Source organism: Ovis aries, chromosome 4 (assembly GCF_016772045.2).
Source record: "Ovis aries strain OAR_USU_Benz2616 breed Rambouillet chromosome 4, ARS-UI_Ramb_v3.0, whole genome shotgun sequence".
Taxonomy (NCBI): Eukaryota; Metazoa; Chordata; class Mammalia; order Artiodactyla; family Bovidae; genus Ovis; species Ovis aries.
This window is the reverse complement of record NC_056057.1, coordinates 104,143,667-104,169,511: the sequence shown is the minus strand read 5'-3', so window position 1 is coordinate 104,169,511 and position 25,845 is coordinate 104,143,667. Positions and strand designations below refer to the sequence as shown.

At 43.4% G+C, this 25,845-nt stretch overlaps 1 protein-coding gene across 1 annotated transcript in view; it reads left to right on the top strand.

The window, feature by feature from the left end:
* The first annotated feature begins 13,910 nt into the window (after positions 1 to 13,910).
* The window catches only part of ZC3HAV1 (zinc finger CCCH-type containing, antiviral 1), a 50,871-nt gene continuing 38,936 nt past the window's right edge, over positions 13,911 to 25,845 (top strand). Inside the window, exon 1 of the mRNA XM_027968858.2 lies at positions 13,911 to 14,280. Within this exon, the coding sequence (XP_027824659.2) occupies positions 13,973 to 14,280 (308 nt within the window). The 5' untranslated portion in view covers positions 13,911 to 13,972. The remainder of the gene's footprint in view (positions 14,281 to 25,845) is intronic.

The window sequence follows — 25,845 nt, the reverse complement described above, 5'->3', positions numbered from 1 at the left end:
ACACTTCCACCTCCAAGGAAGCTGTATGAACAAGTAGCCCAGATCTCCATATCACTCATTACACTTGCACCAGCAACCCTCCACCCCAGATACACCAGCTTTTACCTATGGCCATATGAGGGGGCTCCCATACAACCAATAAAGAAAGAAGAAAAATTCCAAGCTGGGAGTGTGCATGAGTCACCTCAGCATGTGGGTACAAGCTGAACATGGAAGGCAGCTACGTTACAGTCACCCTCAGGGGGAGCCCTTGAAAGACGGTGGTGACAGAAAATCTGTCCAATAGGAGGAACCCTGAGATGTGCACCTGGCCATCTGAGTTGTGTGTAAGGACAATGGCCTATGGTTTGAACAAGTGTAGACTCATGGACAGTGATGTGTGGCCTGGCTGGTGGGTGGAGACCTTGAGAGAAAAAGATTGTAAAATCGAGAGACAAGAAGAGCTGGTGTAGAGACTTGTGGATGGACGTAAAGGAGTCGGCGCAACATGGGAAGCTGTTCGTATCCCGTGTTAAGCCCATTTGTAAATACCTATTCTAAAAGATGTGCCAAGAAGACAAAATAACTTGGCCAGCTGACACAGCCAGGCTTTGTCAGAGCCACCCTCCCACCCCTGCTGAAAGACGTGTACCAAATATAACTACTGCCACTTCTAGATGTCTAATCTGATAGACTGAGGCTAAATTCTACTCCTTAAGGAAACCAACAGGTTACTTGGTGACCAGTTGACTGCACTGTGACCTCTTTTTTCCTGGAAGGGCCAGAGGTTTGCTCTCTCAGGAACAGACACTGATTCCAGGTATAGGGATTGCCTTTCCTGCCTGCAGGACCTTAGTAGCGCCATTCTCTGGGTGCTTAATTCACAGACATGTAATCCCACATAACACAGTATCTGACCAGAAAACTCTTTCCATCACAGGAATTAGAAGGAGGGGCCCATGAACATGGGATCTGCGGGCCACATCGCCGTGTAACCTCAAAGCAGCTGGATATACATGAAATATTGGAATACCCAGTTAGAGACGCAGCAGAAGCTCCATCACGGAGGTGATACACTGCAGTGATTGATGCCAAAAGCTTAGGTGCTTGGCACACTGGTGCTGAATCACATCTCGGAGACAGAGTTTTGGGTGATGCAGAAAAGGATCGCTTTATTGCTTTGCCAGGCAAAGAGGAATTAATGCCCTCAAGAACAAGTGTCCCAACTTGGGGAAGATAGTGACAAGTTTTCTAGCAATTGTTCACAGACGGTATGATCAGCTGGTAGACTTTCTTCTGATAAGTTGGTGGTGAGGTAGGTAGGAGTGAGTCCACGTTGTCAACCTTCAGGTCCAACTAGTCTGAGTCTATATGCTTGTGGGCAGCATACCATCATGAATCATTAACTTCTCCCACCTGGAGGGGGTTTCAGGGGGTTTGCAAAATAGCTTAAAGATATTGTTGTGTGTATCCTTTGATGGGGAAATAGGACTTTGCTCCAAGGCTGCTCTTAACTGTTTGTTTCTCCCTGGTCTCCCATTCCCTTCCTTCCCTAATTAACAATGGCTTGAATCTGCCCATTGGAGCTCAGGGAAGGTCATGGAGGCTGACTGAAGGCTGTTTCCTATAATCAAAGAAATGGGGGCTTAAAGACCTTGTGCTCAGGAGCCCCACAGAGCTCTGCACCATATCATGATGACACTTCCTCCAGGACATCAGAGCATACCCCTTCGATCAGATAACATAGCATGGTGCTGTGTCCACCGTAGAAAGAATACTTGTATCTTTCACAATGGGTGGAAGTGTGAGTGACCCCAGTTAGTATCATCCCAGTGACGCACTGGGGAGGAAGAAACTTTCTTCTCCCTTCCTAGGTTCTTCTGGTTGGTCTAATAATTAAACTGACATGAGACAAATTCATGAGAAAATTAAGCAAAGATTTATATATATATATATATATATATATATATATATATATAACTTGAAGTAACAGGCAAGTTTGGCCTTGGAGTACAGAATGAAGCAGGGCAAAGGCTAATAGAGTTTTGCCAAGAGAATGTACTGGTCATAGCAAACACCCTCTTCCAACAACACATAAAAGACTCTACACATGGACATCATCTGATGGTCAACACTCAAATCAGATTAATTATATTCTTTGCAGCCAAAGATGGAGAAACTCTATACAGTCAGCAAAACAAGACTGGGAGCTGACTGTGGCTCAGACTGTGAACTCCTTATTGCCAAATTCAGACTTAAATTGAAGAAAGTAGGGAAAACCACTAGACCATTCAGGTATGACCTAAATCAAATCCCTTACATTATATAGTAGAAGTGAGAAACAGATTTAAGGGACTAGATCTGATAGACAAGAGTGCCTGAAGAACTATGCACAGAGGTTCGTGACATTGTATAAGAGACAGGGAACAAGACCATCTCCAAGATAAAGAAATGCAAAAAAGCAAAACGGCTGTCTGAGGAGGCCTTACAAATAGCTGTGAAAAGAAGAGAAGTGAAAAGCAAAGGAGAAAAGGAAAGATATACCCATTTGAATGCAGAGTTCCAAAGAATAGCAAGGAGAGATAAGAAAGCCTTCCTCAGTTATCAATGCAAAGAAATAGAGGAAAACAATAGAATGTTTTCTTTTCTAATTTCTAGAAGACTAGAGATCTCTTCAAGAAAATTAGAGATATCAGGAAACATTTCATGCAAAGATGGGCTCAATAAAGGACAGAAATGGTATGGAACTAACAGAAGCAGACAATATTAAGAAGAGGTGGCAAGAATACACAGAGGAACTGTACAAAAGGGATCTTCATGACCCAGATAATCATGATGGTGTGATCACTCACCTAGAGCCAGACATCCTGGAATGTAAAGTCAAGTGGGCCTTAGGAAGCATCACTATGAACAAAGCTAGTGGAGGTGATGGAATTCCAGCTGAGCTATTTAAAATCCTAAAAATGATGCTGTGAAAGTGCTGCACTCAATATGCCAGCAAATTTGGGAAACTCAGCAGCGGCCACAGGACTGGAAAAGGGCAGTTTTCATTCCAATCCCAAAGAAAGGCAATGCCAAAGAATGCTCAAACTATCACACAATTGCACTCATCTCACAGGCTAGTAAAGTAATGCTCAAAATTCTCCAAGCCAGGCTTCAACAATATGCAAACCATGAACTTCCAGATGTTCAAGCTGGTTTTAGAAAAGACAAAGGAACCAGAGACCAAATTGCCAACATCTGCTGGATCATGGAAAAAGCAAGATAGTTCCAGAAAAACATCTATTTCTGCTTTATTGACTATGCCAAAGCCTTTGAGTGCGTAGATCACAATAAACTGTGGAAAGTTCTGAAAGAGATGGGAATACCAGACCACCTGACCTGCCTCTTGAGAAATCTGTATGCAGGTCTGGAAGCAACAGTTAGAACTGGACATGGAACAACAGACTGGTTCCAAATAGGGAAAGGAGTACGTCAAGGCTGTATATTGTCACCCAGTTTATTTAACTTATATGCAGAGTACATCATGAGAAATGCTCGGCTGGATGAAGCACAAGCTGAAATCAAGATTGCCGGGAGAAATATCAATAACCTCAGATATGCAGATGACACCACACTTATGGCAGAAAGTGAAGAACTAAAGAGTCTCTTGATGAAAGTGAAAGAGGCAAGTGAAAAAGTTGCCTTAGGCTCAACATTCAGAAAACTAAGATCATGGCATCCAGTCCCATCACTTCATGGCAAACAGATGGGGAAACAGTGGAAACAGTGTCAGACTTTATTTTGGGGGGCTCCAAAATCACTGCAGCCGTGAAATTAAAAGATGCTTGCTCCTTGGAAGAAAAGTTGTGACTAACCTAGACAGCATATTAAAAAGCAGAGACATTACTTTGCCACCAAAGGTCTATCTAGTCAAAGCTATGGTTTTTCCAGTGGTCAGGTATGGATGTGAGAGTTGGACTATAAAGAAAGCTGAGCACCAAAGAATTGATGCTTTTGAACTGTGGTGTTGGAGAAGACTCTTGAGAGTCCCTTGGACTGCAAGGAGATCCAACCAGTCCATCCTAAAAGAGATCAGTCCTGAATGTTCATTGGAAGGACTGATGTTGAAGCTGAAACTCCAATACTTTGGCCATCTAATGTGAAGAGCTGACTCATTTGAAGACCCTGATGCCGGGAAAGATTGAGGGCAGGAGGAGAAGGGGACAACAGAGGATGAGATGATTGGATGACATCACCCACTCAATGAACATGAGGTTGAATAAACTCCTGGAGTTGGTGATGGACAATGAGGCCTGGTGTGCTGCAGTCCATGGGGCTGCAAAGAGTGGAACATGACCGATGGACTGAACTGAACTGACTGAACTTTTGCTTGTTTTAAGTCTTTATTGAATTTGTTATAATATAGCTTCTCTTTTTACATTTTCATTTGTTGGCTACAAGAGATATGCAATCGTAGCTTCTGGACCAGGGATTGAACACACATCCCCTGCATTGGAAGGCAAAGTCTTAATCACTGGACCATCATGGAAGCCCCCAAGAAAATTAAGCAAAGTTTAATAACATGGATATGTTGGATTCAGGCTTCTCAGGTAGTGCTACTGGTAAAGGACATGCCTGCCAGTGCAAGAGACATAAGAGACTCGGGTTCAGTCCCTGGATTGGGAAGATCCCTTGGAGGAGGGCACAGCAACCCACTTCCAGTACTCTTGCCTGGAGAATCCCACGGACAGAGGAGCCTGCCGGGCTGCAGTCCATGGGGTCACACAGAGTGGGACATGACTGAGTGACTTAGCACGCATGCATATGTGGAAGATACCTTGAAAGAGACTTGGGAAAACTAAGTAACTCCTCCAAATAGCTGAATCCCTCACCTCAAATACCATCTTTAGCTTAAGATAAAAGAGGACGTTGAGGGTGGTGGTTTGGAACTTCAAAGGGGAGGAAGGCAATTCACATAGAGATGGAAAAACAAATATTTGGTAAATAAATGTTTGCTGGGTCACACAGAGACAAGGGGTCACAGAATGGACTCTGATCTCTAGGCCCTGTTTAGAGTTCCCCCACCAGCCACAGCCTGTATTCTTTACAGGAACCTCTGGTGATAGCCGTATTCCAGAACATACCCTCAACTGAAATTTTTTTAGGCAGTTGTGGGAAGGTCAGAGTTTCTTCCTGAGTCTTTTGGATCTTAATTATATTCAGCTGGAAATGATCCTCATACGAAGGAGATATTTTGGGGGTGTCAAGTGTGGGTCTCCTACAAACCCACTGGTCTTCCACTGTTCCTCACAAATCTGGGCTCTGCAAAATTAGAGGTGTTGGTCCCGAAAAGGGCACATTATTGCCTGAGGATACAGCAAATGTCCCACTGGATTGCACATTATGGCTGCCCCAGACACTTTGACCTCCTGATGGTCAGAGACCAGAAGTAAGATAAGAAATGGCTGTCTTATCAGGGGTACCTTGACACGGTCAGCAGGAGGAAGTAGGGCTGCTGTTAGAAGGGGGAGGGAGGAATATGCGTGCACTCCAGAGACTTATTTCGGTGTCAGCTGGTACTTTTAGCCCAACTGTGACTGAGAATGGACAAGAAAAGAGCAGCAACAGTGGTCTGTGAAGGTGTTCGGACCTCTTAGGAACGAAGGTCTGGGATACCCACCCTGGTGGACCACTGCGACTCACCTAGGGTGAGGGGAATTGGAAATGGATAGTCATCAAAAAGTCTACAAATGCTGGGCAGGGTGTGGAGAAAAGGGAACCCTCCTACACTGTTGATGGGAATGCACTGAAAAAACTGGTTGCAGCTACTATGGAAAACAGTAATGGAGGTTTCTTCAGTTCAGTTCAGTTCAGTCACTCAGTCCTGTCCGACTCTTTGCGACCCCATGAATTGCAGCACACCAGGCCTCCCTGTCCATCACCAACTCCCGGAGTTCACTCAGACTCACGTCCATCGAGTCAGTGATGCCATCCAGCCATCTCATCCTCTGTCGTCCCCTTCTCCTCCTGCCCACAATCCCTCCCAGCATCAAAGTCTTCTCCAATGAGTCAACTCTTCACATGAGGTGGCTAAAGTACTGGAGTTTCAGCTTTAGCATCATTCCTTCCAAAGAAATCCCAGGGTTGATCTCCTTTAGAATGGACTGGTTGGATCTGCTTGCAGTCCAAGGAACTCTCAAGAGTCTTCTCCAACACCACAGTTCAAAAGCATCAATTCTTTGGTGCTCAGCCTTCTTCACAGTCCAACTCTCACATCCATACATGACTACTGGAAAAACCATAGCCTTGACTAGACGGACTTTAGTCGGCAAAGTAATGTCTCTGCTTTTGAATATACTATCTAGGTTGCTCATAACTTTTCTTCCAAGGAGTAAGCGTCTTTTAATTTCATGGCTGCAATCACCATCTGCAGTGATTTTGGAGCCCAGAAAAATAAAATCTGACACTTCTCCCACTGTTTCCCATCTATTTCCCATTGAGTGTGGGACCAGATGCCATGATCTTCGTTTTCTGAATGTTGAGCTTTAAGCCAACCTTTTCACTCTCCTCTTTCACTTTCATCAAGAGGCTCTTTAGTTCCTCTTCACTTTCTGCCATAAGGGTGGTGTCATCTGCATACCTGAGGTTATTGATATTTCTCCCTGCAATCTTGATTCCAGCTTGTGTTTCTTCCAACCCAGCGTTTCTCATGATGTACTCTGCATGTAAGTTAAATAAGCAGGGTGACAATATACAGCCTTGACATACTCCTTTTCCTATTTGGAACCAGTCTGTTGTTCCATGTCCAGTTCTAACTGTTGCTTCCTGGCCTGCATACAGATTTCTCAAGAGGCAGGTTAGGTGGTCTCTTAGAAAACTAAAAATAGAACTACCATATGGTCAAACTATTCCATTCCTGGGCATATATCTGGAAAAGATGAAAGTTCTAATTTGAAAAGATACATGTACCCCAATGTTCTCAGCAGTACTATTTACAATATGTAAGACACAGAAGCAACCTAAGTGTCCATCAACAAATGAATGGATAAAGTAGATGTCATACATACAATGGAATATTAACCGTAAAAAAATGAAATAAATCCATTTGCAGCAACACAAATAGACCTAGACATTATCATACTAAGTAAGTCAGAGAAAGACAAATATTGTATAATATCACTTACATGTGGATTCTAAAAAAGAGTACAAATGATCTTACTTACAAAACAGAAACAGACTCACATAGAAAATAAACTTACGGTTACCCATGGGGAAGGGAGGGAGGGATAAATGGAGAGTATGAGATTAACAGATATACACTACTATATATAAAATAAACAACAAGGATTTACTGCACAGCACAGGAAACTATATTTAATATCTTGTAATAAACAATAACAGAATCAAAAAAGAATATAGATATATACATATGTATAACCAAATCACTTTGCTGTACACCTAAAACTAACACAATATTGTAAATTGACTATATTCAATAAAATAAGTAAAAAGAAAAAGAAATGGATAGTGGTGGAAGGAAATGATGAGGACCAGTCGCAGTTTCTACTACCAGCTGCAGAGGCAGAAGCTAGCGTGTGTGCTCAGCCACTTCAGTCCTGTCTGACTCTTTGCATCCCTATGGACTGCAGCCCACCAGGCTGCTCCGTCCATTGAATTCTCCAGGCAACAACACTGGAGTGGGCCCAAGCCCTTTTCCAGGGGAGCTTCCCAACTCAGGGATCAAACCCAGGTCTCCTGCACTGCAGGCAGACTCTTTACCATCTGAGCCACCAGGAAAGCCCTTCACTTCATTAACTTCCCTTCTCTAAGTTTCTTTCCAGGAAGAGCGGCCCAGTGAGCCCTGAAGAAGCTGCTCCCTGAGTACAGGTGGAGAAACAAGAACCACATGGCACAGAGGGTGGACATGGCATCACTCAGATTTCCCTTCAAGCCAGGACTTGCTCCGTGGCTGCAAGGAGCGTGTTTAGCTGAGGGCACCCAGCTTCTACTCTCTAAGGTTCCCCTCAGTGACTGAGCTTAAGTCCCATACTTTTCCAGTGGCCCCTGCCAATGACCATCTCGGACAGCAGTGTGAGGGCCTAGGCTGTCTGCCTGAGCCTAGTCTCCTGCTCAAGCTGGACTGGCAGAGACTTGGTGAAGTCTACAATGAAGCCTGATGGCTCCCACAGACCGATCTTGGCTTCTTCCCTTGACTTTCTTTGGTGTTACCCTCCCAGCAATCTTCTGTATTCTTAACTCCGTAACAGTGTCTGCTTCTAGGAGAACCCAACCTGCGACAACACAAATTTCCTAAATCTCTGCTTTTTTCCTTTCCACAGCCCCTTACTTTTGTCTCTCAGATCTTCAAACTGAGCGGAATTTTATATCTCTATTCCCAACCACTCTCACTAAACTCTATTCTTCTCCAGTCTCCTATATACCTGTCCTAGCATTTAACCATGGATTCTCTTTTGTTTTAATGTTTGTTCATCTCTTCCCAAACATAAGGTCCTTGACTGCAGGGATGATTTCTTAAACCTCTGTATGTTCATGTTACCGAGTCCAAGCTCACTCTGCTCCTCGCATAACAGGCCAATGAATCTAAGAGACAGGTGTCGAGGCAAGGAATATGACTATATTCCGAAAGCCAGCTGAGAAGATGGCAGACTAATGTCTCAAAATAATCTTCTTCTCGGGGTCTTGATGCCAACTTCTTTTATAGAACTAGAGAGAGACGCATTGAGGAACTGAAGTCAAGAGGCAGAACAGAGGAGGAGAGGTGGTGAGGAAGTAAAGTAAAAAAACCCATCAGTCTTGAAAAACATCTTTGGGAACGGAATAGCCAGCCTTTGGAAGGGATGTGTTAATCTCCTTTTTACAAAGGAGGCAAGGTCAGATTATTTCTCTATTAACTGAACAAAGACACTTTAGTTTAACAGTCAGGCAGAGGGTCAGGGGCCATTGAGGCAGGCCATTATGCATGATTATAATAACAACAGCAATGAAAAGCAAGTCAAAGAATCGGTTCTAACATGGAGTTAGAATTGATTTTTCTTTGAAACATTCAGAATGACTAAGTAAAGTAAGAGCCACAGGGAAGATACTGTGGTGAATTTAGCTAATTTCACATAGAAAGCTCTGTCCATATGATTATACGTAGAATCTAAAAAAAAAAAAAAGGTACAAATGAACTTATCTACAAAACAGAAATAGAGTTAACGATGTAGAAAACTAACTTATAGTTACCAGGGGGTAAAGGAGGGAGGGATACATTGGAAGATTGGGATTGACATATACACACTACTGTATATAACATAGATGACTAATAAAGAACTACTGTATAGCATAGGTAACTCTATTTAATACTCTGTAATGGCCTATATGGAAAAGAATCTAAAAAAGAGTGGATATATGAATAACTGATTCACTTTGGTGTACACCCGAAACTAGTTGTAAACCAACTATATACTCCAATACAAACGTTAAAAAGGAGAAAAGAAAACCCAGTCTGTGGGAACATGTCAGGCCACAAATCAGGCCAAGTGAATCAAAGGCAACTATAAAGTAACAGCTAGAAGGAACACAGATTTTGGCTGGTTTTCATACCAAAATACTGTGTTTCTAAGACACTGGTCATCAGTCATGAATTACCACCCTGAGAGTGCCCATTCATCATTCTGAAGAATTTTTAGTCGGACTACTGAATTCTGTCATTTAAAAAGAAGCTTTATGCCTTGTCTGATCAATGACGTTTCACTCAGGGGTGCTGGGAGGAAAACCTTTTTCCTATTCCAATTTGAATCCAGTCATTCAGTTCAATTGCTTAGTCATGTTCGGCTCTTTGCGACCCCATGAACCACAGCACGCCAGGCCTCCCTGTCCATCACCAACTCCCGGAGTCCACCCAAACCCATGTCCATAGAGTTGATAATGCCATCCAACCATCTCATCTTCTGTCGTCCCCTTCCCCTCCTGCCCTCAATCTTTCCCAGCATCAGAGTCTTTTCCAATGAGTCAGCTCTTTGCATCAGGTGGCCAAAGTATTGGAGCTTCAGCCTCAACATCAGTCCTTCCAATGAACACCCAGGACTGATCTCCTTTAGGATGGACTGGTTGGATCTCCCTGCAGTCCAAAGGACTCTCAAGAGTCTTCTCCAACACCACAGTTCAAAAGCATCAATTCTTTGGCTCTCAGCTTTCTTTATAGTCCAACACTCACATCCATACATGACCACTGGAAAAACCATAGCCTTGACTAGACGAACCTTTGTGGCAAAGTAATGTCTCTGCTTTTTAATATGCTGTCTAGGTTGGTCATAACTTTCCTTCCATGGAGTAAGCGTCTTTTAATTTCATGGCTGCAGTCACCATCTGCAGTGATTTTGGAGGCCCCCCAAATAAAGTCTGACACTGTCTCCACTGTTTCCCCATCTATTTCCCATGAAATGATGGGATCTGATACCATGATCTTAGTTTTCTGAATGTCAAGATTTAAGCCAACTTTTTGATTCTCGTCTTTCACTTTCATCAAGAGGCTGTTTAGCTCCTCTTCACTTTCTGCCATAAGGGTAGTGTTATCTGCATATCTGAGGTTATCGATATTTCTCCCTGCAATCTTGATTCCAGCTTGTGCTTCATTTAGCCTAGCATTTCTCATGATGTACTCTGCATAGAAGTTAAATAAGCAGGCTGACAATATACAGCCTTGACGTACTCCTTTCCCTATTTGGAACCAGTTTGTTGCTCCATGTCCAGTTCTAACTGTTGCTTTCTGACCTGCATACAGATTTCTCAAGAGGCAGGTCAGGTGGTCTGGTATTCCCATCTCTTTCAGAATTTTCCACAGTTTATTGTGATCCACACAGTCAATGGCTTTGGCATAGTCAATAAAGCAGAAATAGATGTGTTTCTGGAACTCTCTTGCTTTTTCCATGATCCAGCAGATGTTGGCAATTTGATCTCTGGTTCCTCTGCCTTCTCTAAAACCATCTTGAACATTTGGAAGTTCACGGTTCACATATTGCTGAAGCCTGGCTTGGAGAATTTTAAGCATTACTTTACTAGCATGTGAGATGAGTGCAATTATGCGGTAGTTTGAGCATTCTTTTGCATTGCCTTTCTTTGGGATTGGAATGAAAACTGCCCTTTTCCAGTCCTGTGGCCACTGCTGAGTTTTCCATATTTGCAGGCATATTGAGTGCAGCACTCTCACAGCATCATTTTTAGGATTTGAAATAGCTCAACTGGAGTTCCATCACTTCCACTAGCTTTGTTCATAGTGATGCTTCCTAAGGCCCATTTGACTTCACATTCCAGGATGTCTGGCTCTAGGTGAGTGATCACACCATCATGATTATCTGGGTCATGAAGATCTTTTTTGTACAGTTCTTCTGTGTATTCTTGCCACCTCTTCTTAATATCTTCTGCTTCTGTTCTGTCCTTTATTGAGCCCATCTTTGCATGAAATATTGTCTTGGTATCTCTAATTTTCTTGAAGAAATCTCTAGTCTTTTCCATTCTATTGTTTTTCTCTATTTCTTTGCATTGATCGCTGAGGAAGATTTTCTTATCCCTCCTTAATATTCTTTGGAACTCTGCATTCAAATGGGTATATCTTTCCTTTTCTCCTTTGCTTTTCGCCTCTCTTCTTTTCACAGCTATTTGTAAGGCCTCCTCAGACAGCCATTTTGGTTTTTTGCATTTCTTTTTCATGGGGATGGTCTTGATTCCTGTCTCCTGTACAATGTCATGAACCTCCATCCATAGTTTATCAGGCACTCTATCAGATCTAATCCCTTAAATCTATTTCTCACTTCCAGTGTATAGTCATAAGGGATTTGATTTAGGTCATACCTGAATGGTCTAGTGGTTTTCTCCACTTTCTTCAACCATTGGGTTTTGCAAAGTAACTGGCAGTAGACAGGTTAAAAAGAGAAAGGAAAAAAATAAAGAGAGAAAGATTTATTTAGCATTGGTGGGGGGAAGCTTCCAATAATGGAAACTTCCTAGAATTGCCTGAAATCACTTTATATATCTCAATTAACAAAGGGGTTTCTCTTTTAGAACTTCATTAGAGGGGTAAGGCAATGGTACCCGACTCCAGTACTCTTGCCTGGAAAATCCCATGGATGGAGGAGCCTGGTAGCCTGCAGTCCATGGTGTGGCTAAGAGTTGGATACGACTGAGCAACTTCAATTTCACTTCTCACTTTCATGAATTGGAGAAGGAAATGGCAACCCACTCCAGTGTTCTTGCCTGGAAAATCCCAGGGACAGAGGAGCCTGGTGGACTGCCGTCTATGGGGTCACACAGAGTCGGACAGGACTGAAGCGACGCAGCAGCAGCAGCTGCAGAGGGGTATGGAAGGTTCTATCCGGTTTTTTAATGCTAACTGCAATGGATATTCTGTCTGCAGGGCAATTGAGTTAGCAGGAAACTCCCTTGGAACGGGGTGAAAGGTAGCTGCATTTTCTTTAGGCTTTTGCTTTACTCAGACTAAGAGAAATTCAGATAAATTTATTTCTGCATCCTCTGTAGCTCAAACGTTTTCACTTTAATCTCTATACGGTGGCTCAGATGGTGAAGACTTTGCCTGCAAATGTGGGAGACCTGGGTTCGATCCCTGGGTTGGGAAGATCTGCAAAAGGGAACAGCTACCCACTCCAGTATTCTGGCCTGGAGAATTACATGGATAGACAAGCCTGGTGGACTACAGTCCATGGAATCCCCAGGAGCCAGACAGACTGAGCAACTTTCACTTTCACTTTTTTCTTTTATACCAACTCTGCGGGCTTAAGGGAGTCCCCACCGAAGGGGAAAAGATCGTGTCCAAATATTCAAAGAGAGGATATCTAGCTTAAGTCCTGGGATCTGTCTAAGCATGCCTGGGGCACCTCTGTTGATGGTTATAGACAGGCAAGAATGTGTCAAGAAGTGGTTCTTCAAAGAACTCAAAAAAAGGTGAAAAAGCGGGAAAGCAATAATGATTGTTCTTGGAGAAGGTCGGGTGCTGAGAAAGACACTACCCAGTGGTCCCTGCCAGGCAGACCTCAATCTGGAGTCTGGGGGCCAGATTTGGGAAACCTTGGGTAGTATTCTGGCTCCAGCTGTTGGCTGTTTGCTCAGATTACTTCCTGGAGGAGAGTGAGGATAATACTATCTAACTCGTGGAGCTGTGAAGATTACTGATGCTGAAGCTGAAGCTCCAATACTCTGGCCACCTGATGTGAAGAGCTCAATCATTGGGAAAGACCCTGATGCTGAGAAAGACTGAGGGCAGGGGGAGAAAGGGGCGACAGAGGACGAGATGGTTGGATGGCATCACCGACTCGAGTTGGTGCAAACTCCAGGAGATGGTGAAGGACAGGGAAGCCTGGCGGGCTGCAGTCCATGCGGTCACAAAGAGTCGGCCTGAGCGACTGAACAACAACAACTAATATCGGAGGCAGGGCGCGGGGCTCAGAGCAGGCGCTCTCTTGGGTCCGTTCTTTCCGGGGATGGGTGGGGTAGAGAACAGAGGGCTCCTCAAGAGGGCTCCCAAGACTCGCGTCATTCGCCGCTTCGTCTGGCTTATAAAAGCTCTGCCGGAGCCGAGAGGTTATTTTTTTTCCCCTTTTAGTTTCTCTTCTTTCCAAAGAAGCCTCTCGGCGCCCCGCTGGGGAACCTGACCCTCCAGGAGCCTGGAGACGAGGGGGCAGCCGTCCGGTGGTCTCCACGGTCGCCCGCAGACAAGCCCGCACTTGTTCGCTCTCTTTGCACGAGGTGGCCGTCGCGATCGCCTTTTGATCTGACGCAGGGACCGGGGTCGGTGAGATCTGGCCTCTCGACCCGAGCTTTTCGGAAACCGAAACCGACAGGCTAGGCTAACGGGCGGCGGACAGCGCACGCTCGCTCGCTGGCCCCGGGCGCGCCCAACCCGCGCGGCGCCCGCCCCCCGCCTCAGGGACTCTAGTAAGTTTCGATTCTCCCGGCAGCCGAGTCCCGCGCGGAGGTCAGGCCAGTATAGCGCGCCATGGCGGACCCCGGGGTGTGCAGCTTCATCACCAAGATCCTGTGCGCCCACGGGGGGCGCATGGCCCTGGAAGCTCTGCTCCGCGAGATGCAGCTCTCCGAGGCGCAGCTCTGCGAGGTGCTGGAGGAGGCCGGGCCCGACCGCTTCGTGGTGTTGGAGATGGGCGGCAAGGAAGGGGTCACCCGGTCCGTGGTAGCCACCACTCGAGCCCGGGTCTGCCGTCGCAAGTACTGCAACAAACCCTGCGGGAACCTGCACCTCTGCAAGCTCAACCTGCTGGGCCGGTGCCACTATTCGCAGTCGGAGCGGTGAGTGCCGTGAGCGGGAGGGGCGGCTTCCCCGGGTCCCGGCTCCGGGAGGACGGTGGCTGCTGCTCTGGAGGGGCGCGCCCTCGCTGGGACCGCGCGCCCTATGCCTCTGCCTTGCTCCTCGAGGGGCCCGCGCTTTGTCTCTTGGAGGTTTCCTCCCCTCCAGCGTCGTCGGACCTTTCCTCCAGTATGGCTAGGGCGCTATTGCCCCGGTGAAGACTACGATGAACTTCCCACTTCCATAAGGGTCTGTCTGCAATGCGGAACACCCGGGGTCGATCCCTGGGTCGGGAAGATCCCTTGGAGGAGGGCATGGCAACCTCCTCCAGTACTCTTGCCAGAGGAGCCTGGGGGGCTACAGTCCATGGAGTTGCAAAGAGTCGGACACGACTGAGCAACTAACACTTTCGCTTTTCTCGTAAGAATAAATTTCTTTTGGGCATGCCAGGTTCTAGAGGGTTTGGAGGCAGGTTTGGGAACCACCGAAAATGCCTCCACCCTCTGGAAACTTAAGTCTCTCCCTCTCGGCTACCTTACCCGCTAGGGCTTTTTGTGTGGTCTTCCCAGACCCCCAGGCGCGCCTGGCCCCTGGGATCTGTCTCCATCGCGGCGCCTGCGGGGCTCTGCTTTGGCCCTCCATTCCTAGCCACCTCTCTCCCCCCTCTTATTATCCCTTTTTTGATACCTGACTCTAGACCGCTCCACCGGACCAGAATGGTCCTATTCAAGGTTACCAACGATGGGTCCGCTCACAGATCCTTCCTCGTGGTCGCTTACAGATCCTTCCTCGTGGTCGCCAAGGTGGCCTGAACATTTGGCCAACCACCCTTTGACCAAACCACTCTTGGGACCACTTTGATATGGTGCTGCAGTGTCTCCCAGGCAGCCGCTTCTGTGTTTCCACTTGTTTTGTCTCCTGAATATAGGTATGCCCCAACGTTTGGGTTAACCTTATTGATGGGCCTGTCTTCCACTTCTCTCCCCAAAAGCCCTGACACCATTGGGTTCAGTTGTCACATTTACAAAGATGGCTCCCTTGTGTACTTCCGCAGGCGTTTAGTCGACTCTAGGTTCTTCATCTCCAGGTGTCTGAGAAGTATCTGCGTCTAAATATCATACCAGTCGGAGTCAAACCCATTTTCTTTCCCCCAGGGCAGGGTTTCTGACACTCCCCTCAGCCTCTTCTTCCTCCTTCACATTACCTTAACCATTAATCAGTAAGTCCTTTCCTTGAGCACTCCTAAGCCTTCCCTTTCTATTTCCTACTTTTCAATCTCACTTCTAAATGAATGTCTTGTTGAACTAGTGAATGATTTTCTCTGACCACAGTCTTTGTCCCCATCTTTCCTATCTGTATGTACTTCTGCTAAATTGTTTTTCTTCATGTAGCATTTGTCACACTTCCTCCCTCCTTAAAAACTTTCAGTGGTGTCTTAGTGTCCAAAATGGTGGGTGGTCTTCAAACTTTTCAGCCTGCACATACTCACCAAGAACTTTAGATTTCTCACTCCAATACTTGTGTGATAAAACATACAAGACAGAGGTTGTAAATGGATGAGATTAGATGAGATTATTTTTTTTTAAATTCGTTTAGAGCAAAATTTTCAAAATATGCTCCGTTGTTATTAAAAAGAGATATTTATTGTGTTGCGAGGCAACAATTTGAAAGTCTGTTTCTGAGTTTTAGGAAGGTATGAGTTTGGAAGAAGTCGTCTAAGTCAGTAACAGATGAAACCAGGAAGGAGGAAAAGAGGGTAGAGATTAAGACAAAAAAAAAAAAAGGAAGGAACATTCTAGTGCTCTACCAAATAACAACGGGGATGAAAGGCTTTGTAGTCTTTCCTGTTTTGTTGTGAAAAATTCTTCACCAGTTAGTGCTGGCTTTTAGTTTTAAATACATAAGCTTCTTGTCTTTACATTTTTTTTTTTACTATGAGTATTTTCAACATACACTAAAGTAGAGAGGAGAGAATGATGAACCCCTATGTACCCATAGTTTCAACAGTTTTCAAAGTAAGGCCAGTCTTGGCTCATTTATTCTCCCCTTCCCATCCCCAGTCCCAACACCAATGTGTTATTTTAAGCCAAATGCCAGAGTTTAGTTGCTTTGTAAAATACTCTAGTATCTCCAAGGATGAAGGACTCTATTAATATAACTGCAGTGCAATGATCACTTTTTTTACAATTATAATTTTAATATCATATAATATCCAGTTGGTTTTCAAATTTCTCTGACTGCCGTATATTTGGACTTGCATTTACAGGGAATAAAACCTGTGCAGACATAATCTATAATTGTTTTAATATGTTGCAATATATGTAATATATTTAGAAACTTAGTTTTATCACGCACACTACCTTTAGAAACTTTAGTTTGTTTCTTTATAATTATTATTCTTTGTTGTTTGAAACATCAAAACTGTTTTAAGTTCATAAATTGGGTAGTTGACCTGTACTTTTCCATATTTTAAAAGGGGAATATGTACTATATGAATAATATGGTCTGTAGGAATAATTTAGTTTATGCAAGTTTGGGTGGATTTTCTGGAGAATTCATGAAAGTCTTTTTTCTTTTTTTTAGTTGAGTGATAAAGTCTTATTTCTTAAGTGTATTGGTCTAGTCATATTTTTAAATTGTTTATATATCACTTTTGAGTTTGAGGATTAAAAAGTTTTAATCCATTAATGTAAATCATGTGCTCATAATAAGGACCATTGGAGAATTCTTTTTCTTTTGTCTCAAAGCCTAGAAAATATGTTTTTGCCCCAAGTATGTTTTAAAATATTCTCCCTTTCTTAGCAACTTATAAAACCTTATCTTCTAAAAGATGGGTGTGACGCATGGGAGTCTAAGGGCTTTTTTTGTGGATTACAGGGTGATGGGCTCTGTTGACCAATGATGCCCATGTTGAGATTAACATTTAGTTCAGTAACTGTTCTCTGTTTTCGTGAGGACTTGTTTGCCTTTTGCTGGCCTTATAAATTTTCCTCTGTTTTACTATTATTTATAAACTGGATTTCTCCTATAAATTCTGCAGTTCTGATTTTTTTAAGTTGCTTTTAGCTAGACATTTTAGTTGATGACAGGGCTTGCTTCAGTTTCAGTTTCAGTTTAATGTAAGGAACCTCAGGCCTAGAGCTGTTTAAAATTGTACCAAAGGTCACATAACAGATAGCTGACAAAGTTAGTGTTGAACCCAGATCTACATAACTTCTTTTTTAAAAAATATTTGTTTATTTACTTGACTGCAGTGGGTCTTAGTTGCGGATTTCAGGATCTTAGTTCCCTGACCAAGGATCAAACCCAGGCCCCCTGTACTGAGAGCACAGAGTCTTAGCCATTGGACCACCAGGGCAGTCCCCTGGAGAACTTAACTTAGCTACTGGCATTGGCAAGTAGCTGTGGAAGTGTGATCTTTCATTAATTCAGGTTCAAGACATTTTTTGTAAGCATATTTTCTGTTTAACTGTTTAAAGCAGACTGAGTGCTTTCAACTAGCTTTGTGGCTTCTGCTGCTGTGGGTGTATCCTCTGGGCTCTTCCTGTTTGTGTGACTTTCCTGTTTGCGTAATTGAAACTTTGGGTGGGGGTGGGTAGATAGGAAGAGAATGAATCAATTATTCCATAAATTTAAAAAATTGCAAAGAATAGTATAACAAGCATCAAAGTCTATATATTCTGAGTATATTCCAAAAGCTACACTATATAAAACAATATATAGTATAATAAGCTTATAATTCACCTCTCAGAATAAATATTTACATTTTTCATTTTTGCTTCTTTTATTTTAAAATAAAATGAAAATCATAACATCCCTAAGGTTATTGTTTTTTTTCTCTTCATCTCATTTACCTCTTTCCCCAGAAACCACCTCAGTCATGATTTTGGTGTATATCCATGATTTTAAAATTTCCTCTCATCTATGTTTTTATTCATATACAAAATGTAGTGTTGCTTTACGTGTTTTAGAATTTTTACTCAGTGTCGTGTTTTGAAAATCGATTCATGCCGTTATACGGATCTAGTTTATTCATCTTAACAGCTGTATAGCATTTCATCGTATAATTTGTACCTATTCCCGCAATAATGGACTTTTAGAATATTTCTAATTTTTTGCTACAAAGAAGCATGCTACCAAGAGGATACTTGTCTCTTGGTGCTCATGGCAAAAGCTTCTCCAAGGTATATCATTGTGCTATGCTATACTTAGTTGCTCAGTCGTGCCTGACTCTGCGACCCCATGGACTGTAGCCACCAGCCTCCTCTGTCCATGGGGTTCTCCAGGCAAGGATACTGGAGTGGGTAGCCATGCCCTCCTCCAGGGGATCTTCCTAACCCAGGGATTGAACCCAGGTCTCCCACATGTCTGGGGAATTCTTTACCGTCTAAGTCACCACAGAAACCCATTAGGAAATGGAATTTCTGGGTTCAGTGCAGATTCTGACAAATCAATGTAATAAATATTTTTACCTTGAAAGTGTTAGTCGTTGGGTCATGTCTGACTCTTTGTGACCCCATGGACTGTATGTAGCCCACCGGGCTCCACCGTCCATGAAATTTCCCAGGCAAAAGTACTGGAGTGGGTTGCCATTCCTATCTTCAGGGGAATCTTTCTGACCCAGGGATTGAACCTGGGTCTTCTGCATTGCAGGTAGATTCTTTACCATCTGAACCATGGGGCCAATTGACATTTTCATGTTTGGTAGTCTCACTTTCCTGATTTTATAGATAATTAGCACTTGGTATTATCAGACTTTTTCTTTTCTTTTCCTTTTAACTTTTTGACTGCACCTCACAGCATGTGAGATCTTAGTTCCCTGACCAGGGACTGAACCGCTGCCCAGACTTTGTATTTGTGCTAATCTGAAGGGTATACAATTGTATCTCATTGTTTTAATTTTAAAATTATTTTCTTATGAAAGTTTTAAATATGTTATTTGCTTATGACACTATATACATACAGTGAAAATCTGTGTATCCACAAATCAGCTTCAGAAATAAAATATTACCAGTTAAAAGCCCGGAATTCTCACCTTTAAACAGTTCAGTCTAGTTGCTCAGTCGTGTCCGACTCTTGGCGACCCCATGGACTGCAGCACGCCAGGCTTCTCTGTCCATCACCAACCGGAGCTTGTTCAAACTCACATCCATCGAGTCGGTGATGCCATGAGATGGTTGGATGGCATCATCTTTCATTATCTCCCTCATTTTACAGGTGATAACTAGTGGTAAACATAACAGCTTCCAGTTTGTGCACATTTAGGATATACAATGTAGTATTTTGTCAAGGAAATGGCAACCCACTCCAGTACTCTTGCCTGGAGAGTCCCAGGGATGGGGGAGCCTGGTTGGCTTCCATCTATGGGATCGCACGGAGTTGGACACGACTAAAGTGACTTAGCAGCAGCAGCATACATTGTGTAGTGATTCCCTCTATCAAGCTGATTAACCTATTTATCACCTCATCTATTTACCCCCCATTTTAAAAAAGTTTATGTATTCATTTGGCTGCGCTGGGGTCTTAGTTGCACCACGGGGATCTTAGATCTTCGTTGTGACATGCGGACTCTGAGTTGTGGCATGAGGGATCTAGTTCCTTGACCAGGGATTAAACCAGGGCCCTGCAAGTCGGGAGTGGGAAGTCTTAACCACTGAGGCCACCAGGGAAGTCCTATTTACCCCCATTTTTTTTAAATGATGAGAACATTTAATAACAACTCTCTTAGCAAGTCTCAAGTATACGATATTTATTATCAACTACGGTCACCAAGCTGTACCTTAGAGATCCAGAACTTCTTCATCTTATAGGTGAGCGTTTGTACTCTCTGACCAATGTCCCTCCTCCTCCACTCAAATCCCTGGCAGCTACCATTTTACTCTCATATTTGATGTGTGTGACTTTCTTAGATTCCGTGTGTAGGTGAGATCATGCAGTTTTTGTCTTTCTGTGTCTGGCTTATTTCATCTAGCATAAGGTCTTTTAGTTTCACACGTCAGAAATGGCAGCTTGCTTGTGTTTATGATTGAATAACATGTCATTTTGTGCATCTAAACCACATCTTCTTTATCCATGCATCTGCGGATGCACACTCAGATTGGCTCCATGTCTTGGCTCTTGTGAATAATGCAGCGATCCACTTGGGAATGCAGATATTTCTTCAAGATACTGATTTCATTTCCTTTGGGTATACACCCAGCAGTGAGATCACTGGATCATATGTTGTTCTATTTTTAATTTTTTGAGGAACTCCATTCTGTTTTCCATAATGTCCATACCAGTTTACAATCCCACAACACGGTTCTGCATTTGATATTTATTTTCCCCCACATGTTTATTATCTTTCTACACATGCATTTATTTCTAAGCAATATTTAGGATTGTTTTGCCTGTTTTCAAGGCTGTAGATTACATCAGTGATTGGGTATGCAAATATTTGCTTTATTTCATCTTGTTTGCACAACTTAATGTTTGAGACTCACTCCTGCTAACAAAGCCCTGTTTCTATACACCTTGTGGCCTGGGCAAGACAAATTTCTGCCCTGTGCCCACTGCTGTATGGTCCTAGTTTTAGCCCAAGTCTATACCTGCTCACCTTTTGAGGAGTCTGTGGAGTTAAGGAATCGTGCTCATCTGGACCCAGTGGCCTCCCTCTGGCGCCCTCCCCCTCCCCCTCATCGTTCTAGACTATGCTGTGGATTCCCAGAACCCTAGAATTCCCAAGCCCATTTCCAGGGCCTGAGTGGGCCTCTTCCCTGTGTCTTCCGACATGCGGAAGGAATTTGGATGTACAGGCTGGCATGTTCATCGCCTCTGTCTGATGGCACTAGCAATGTGGGACAGAGCCTGATGGGGAGAAGAGAAGTGATGGACTGGAGGTGGGAGCCAGGGCTGACTTTCTTCATTCTACTGTTAATATATTCTATCACAGAACTCAAAGGAGTCTGAGCGTTCTAAATTTGAACTTGGCCTTCCAGGTCATTATGAAAGTGCATTTGTCAAGATAGGAAGAGAGAACATATTTTATTGAACCATTTCTTAGCTTGATTAATTACTTCTAAGTGTCTAGGTACTTGAGTTCTGGATTGGAAAGATTCCCTGGAGAAGGAAATGGCAATCCACTCCAGTATTGTTACCTGGGAAATCCTGCGGACCAAGGAACCTGGCGGGCTACAGTCTGTGGGGTCACAAAAGAGTCAGACACGACTTAGCAACTAAACAACAGCAACACGGGCCTCCAAACCCCATCATTTTAAGAGAAGGACTGCTCTAGTTCTTTCTTTTATAAACAATTGCTTTCTTTTGTACAAATGTACATGATTTTTGTATCAGTTTTCTTGTTATTAAAATACAGGTTGTTTTCAGTTTTTTGTTATTATAAACTAATAATTTGGAATATCTTTCTTTGTGTATACGTGAAGAGTTACCTTGGTATCTAGTAGCAGAATTCCCATGCTTAAGTTTTAGAGGCCGATACCAAATCTCCAGGTGTGCAAACCAAGTTTTAGTCCCACCAGGAAAATATGAACATTCCTTTGTTTCACATCCTTGTCAATTGATGGCATCAAATTGTGCCAGTACAAGGAACGTGAAGTTGTACCTCATTATGGTTTCAATACTTTCATATTTTATATATTGTTAGTTTATATATTGTTTATATAAATTTATTGTTTATATACTGTTAGTTTATATATTGTTACTCTCTAGCACTTCTAAGTCATACTGCTTGTTTTAAAATTTCTTTTTTAAAAGTTTTAGGCAGTTTTTTAAAGTTTCTTTCCATTTATAGTTATTACAAAATATTGACCCTGTTCCCCAGTTTGTACAGCATATCCTTGAGCCTATCTTACACCTAATAGTTTGTATCTCCTACTGCTACATTTCTCCTCCCCTTACCCCCACTGGAAACCACTCATTTGTTCCCTCTGTGTCTGTGAATCTGCTTCTCTTTGTTATATTCACTGTTGTATTTTTTTAGATTCATATATATGTGATATCACAGTACTTTTCTTTCTCTGTCTGACTTATTTCAGTTAGTGTAAAGTCCTCCAAGTCCTTCTGTGTTTCTGCAAATGGCAAAATTTTGTTCTTTTTTATGGCTGAGTAGTGTTCCATTGTCAGAGAAGGCAATGGCACCCCACTCCAGTACTCTTGCCCGGAAAATCCCATGGACAACAGAGCCTGGTTGGCTATAGTCCATGGGGTCACTAAGAGTCGGACACGACTGAGCAACTTCACTTTCACTTTTCACTTTCACGCATTGGAGAAGGAAATGGCAACCCACTCCAGTGTTCTTGCCTGGAGAATCCCAGGGTCGGGGGGAGCCTGGTGGGCTGCCGTCTATGGGGTCACACAGAGTCGGACACAATTGAAGCGGCTTAGCAGCAGCAGCAGCAGCAGCAGCAGCAGCAGCAGCAGTGTTCCACTGTGGTATTCCAGAGTATACTACATTTTCTTTATCTGTCTGTCTGTTGATGGACACTTTGGTTTCGTCCATAACTTGGCAATTGTAAATAGTGCTTCTGTGAATATCGGGTATGTATCCTTTTAAATTGGTGTTTTTGCTTTTTTCAGACATATACCCAGTATCGGAATTAATGGATCATGTGGTAGTTTTTACTTTTAGTTTTCTGAGAGACCTCCATACTCTTCTCCACAATGGTTGCACCAATTACATTCCCACCAACAGTGTATGAGGGTTCCATTTCCTCCACATCCTTGCCAACGTTTGTTGTTCGTGTTCTTTTTGATGATAACCGTTCTGACAGGTGTGAAGTGCTCTCTCATTGTGATTGTGATTTGCCTTTCCCTGATAATCAGTGATGCTGAGAAGTTTTTCATGTGTTTGTTGGCTATCTGTATTTCCTCTTTGGAAAAATGCCTATTCAGTTGTGCCCATTTTTAAATTGTTTGATTTTGTCTTGATGTTGAGCTGTATGAGCTGTTTACATATGTTGGATATTATATACGTTGGCTATTCATCCCTTGTTGGTCATAGTGTTTGCAAATATTCTCCCCTATTCAGTAGGTTGTCTTCTCATTTTGCCAATGGCTTCCTTTGCTGTGCAAAATCTTTTCAGTTTAATTAGGTCCCATTTGTTTCTTTTTGCATTTATTCCCTTTGCTTCAAGAGACAGATCCAAGAAAAATATTGCTATGGCCTAATGCTTGTTTTTTAACTTTGTCTTACGTGGTGTCTGATTCTTGGCAGTTGTTTCTTATTTGCATTGTTCTTTTTCTGTCCTCTTAGCAATATATTTTTGCCTGTAATTGCTTTTATTGTATTTTGTTTTTTATTGTAAACTGTACAGTTCAACGGCAATAAGTACATTCACGATGTTGTGCAACCATCTCCACTTTCTGGTTCCAGAACATTTTCATAATCCCAAAAAGAAACCCCACACCCATCCATGGGCACACCTCATTCTTTCCTCTCCACAGCCTCTGGTCACCTCTAATCCACATTCTGTTTGCATGGATTTGGCTGTTTTGGAAATTTCCTGTAAATGGAATCATACAATATTTTTCCTGTTGTATCTGGCTTCTTTCACTTAGCACAATGTCTTCAAAGTTTGCCATTTACTTCTGCATGTTACTTGTCTTTTGTGAGGGTATATACCCAGGAGGAATCTCCCTGGAAGTTCCCTTTGTTACTAATTGTGCTCTTCCCGTGGAGTCTTCCTGACATTTTAAATAAGTGATTAAAAAAGAATCTGATAACAAAATATTTTCTGCTTTTTACTTAATGTAGAGGTGACAGAATTAAACATTTAAGGTAAGTATAGATTTGTTTACATAAAAAGGTTCTAATTTGATTACTGCTCCTGACCACATTTATTTCCAAACTAGTATCTGTGACCTTTGGGCTTCTCCGCTAGCTCAGACGGTAAAGAATCCACCTGCAATTTGGGAGTCCTGGGTTTGATCCCTGGGTTGGGAAGATCTCCTGGGGAAGGGAATGGCTATCTACTCCAGTATTTTTGCCTGGGGAATCCCATGGACAGAAGAGCCTGGCAAGCTACAGTCCATGGGGTGACAAAGAATCTACAGACTACTTTAGAATTGTCAAGGTCCCGAGATGGTTTTAGAAAAGGTATAAAAGAAGAACTTCAGATCTCAAGTCCAGTGAGAAATCAATTTAACCAAATTGGGGCACAAAAGTTGGACTCAGTTTGGGAGAAGAAAGTGGAGACCTCATTCATGATTTTTGAATGCTTCCTCACTGAGAAAAAATTTTAATATGTTTCAGACCAAGGACTTACCTAGTGGTCTAGTGTTTAGGACTCCAGGCTTCCTCTGCAAGGGGGGGGGCGGTTTGATCCCGGGTTAGGGAACTAAGATCCCACATGCTACATAGTATCTCCTGCTCTTCACTGTCTTCACTTGCTATGCTTTTTCTCAGTCCTGATGTGGACTTAGGGCAATGATGCCAAACTTTCGCTTCACATTGGAATCACTTGAGGAATCTTTTAAAGATACTGGTGCCCAGGTCCTACCCCTGGATGTTCTGATTTAATTGGTATAGGGTATGACTTGGGCATTGGGGTTCTTTTTAAAGGCCATGGGTGGGGCTTCCCTGGTGGCTCGGTGGTAAAGAAACTGCCTTGCCAATGCAGGGGATGGGTGTTCGATTCCCAGCCCGGGAAGATCCCACATGCCTTGGAGCAACTAAGCTTATGCACTGCAACTGTTGAGCCTGCACCCCAGAGCCTGTGCTTTACCACAAAAGCAGCCACGGTAATGAGAAGCTCTCGCACCACAGCTAGAGGGCAGGCCCTGTTCTCTGCAGCTAGAGAAAAGCCTGCACAGCAACCAAGACCCAGCACAGCCAAAATAAATAAAGACAATTAATAATAATAAAAAAAAAAGGCCATGGGTGGTTCTAATGGGGAGTCGAGTTTGAGAACCCCAGGACCAGAGAAATAGGTCAACCTGGGGAGCTTGTCTACAGTGTGTGGCACCTGTACAGTCTGCCTTACTTTTGGTACAATCAGAGATTACAGTCAGTTCCTCCGCCCTGCGCCACAGGCAGAGATTACAGTCAGTTCCTCCACCCCGCGCCTCTCCCATTCTGGGAACCTTGGCCATCTGCACCTGCGGCTCACCACAGTCAGCAGTCAGGGGGCACCTCGTCTTTGCAGCCGGTATACTCTGGGTAACACCATTGTGGTTAAAGCAGGCCCGTTTCTTCGGCTCCACCCTTTCCCTTCCCGCACACTGTTCCTTAGACTGCTCCTGTGTTCGCTGGTCTACTCTGGTTTTCCCCCATCTGACTAGGAGTTCCAGATTTGGTGAATCATTCCTGCCTCTAGTAACTGGCAATCGAATCTCAAACATCAGAGGTACAGTCATATACAGAATAGGAGTCTCATGACTTGGATACTTTTCAGGGTTGGTTTGACTGACGCCATTTTACTCTGTAGACTAATGTTCTCTAGATTTTTATCTTTCACAGGTCTTGGTTTCTTTCTCTCTTGGCTGGCGGCGTGGTGAGCTATTTCCTGTGTTCTACACAAACTGACTAGCTCTTTGATTCTGTCCACCCTCCTCCCATGAGGTGTTGGGGA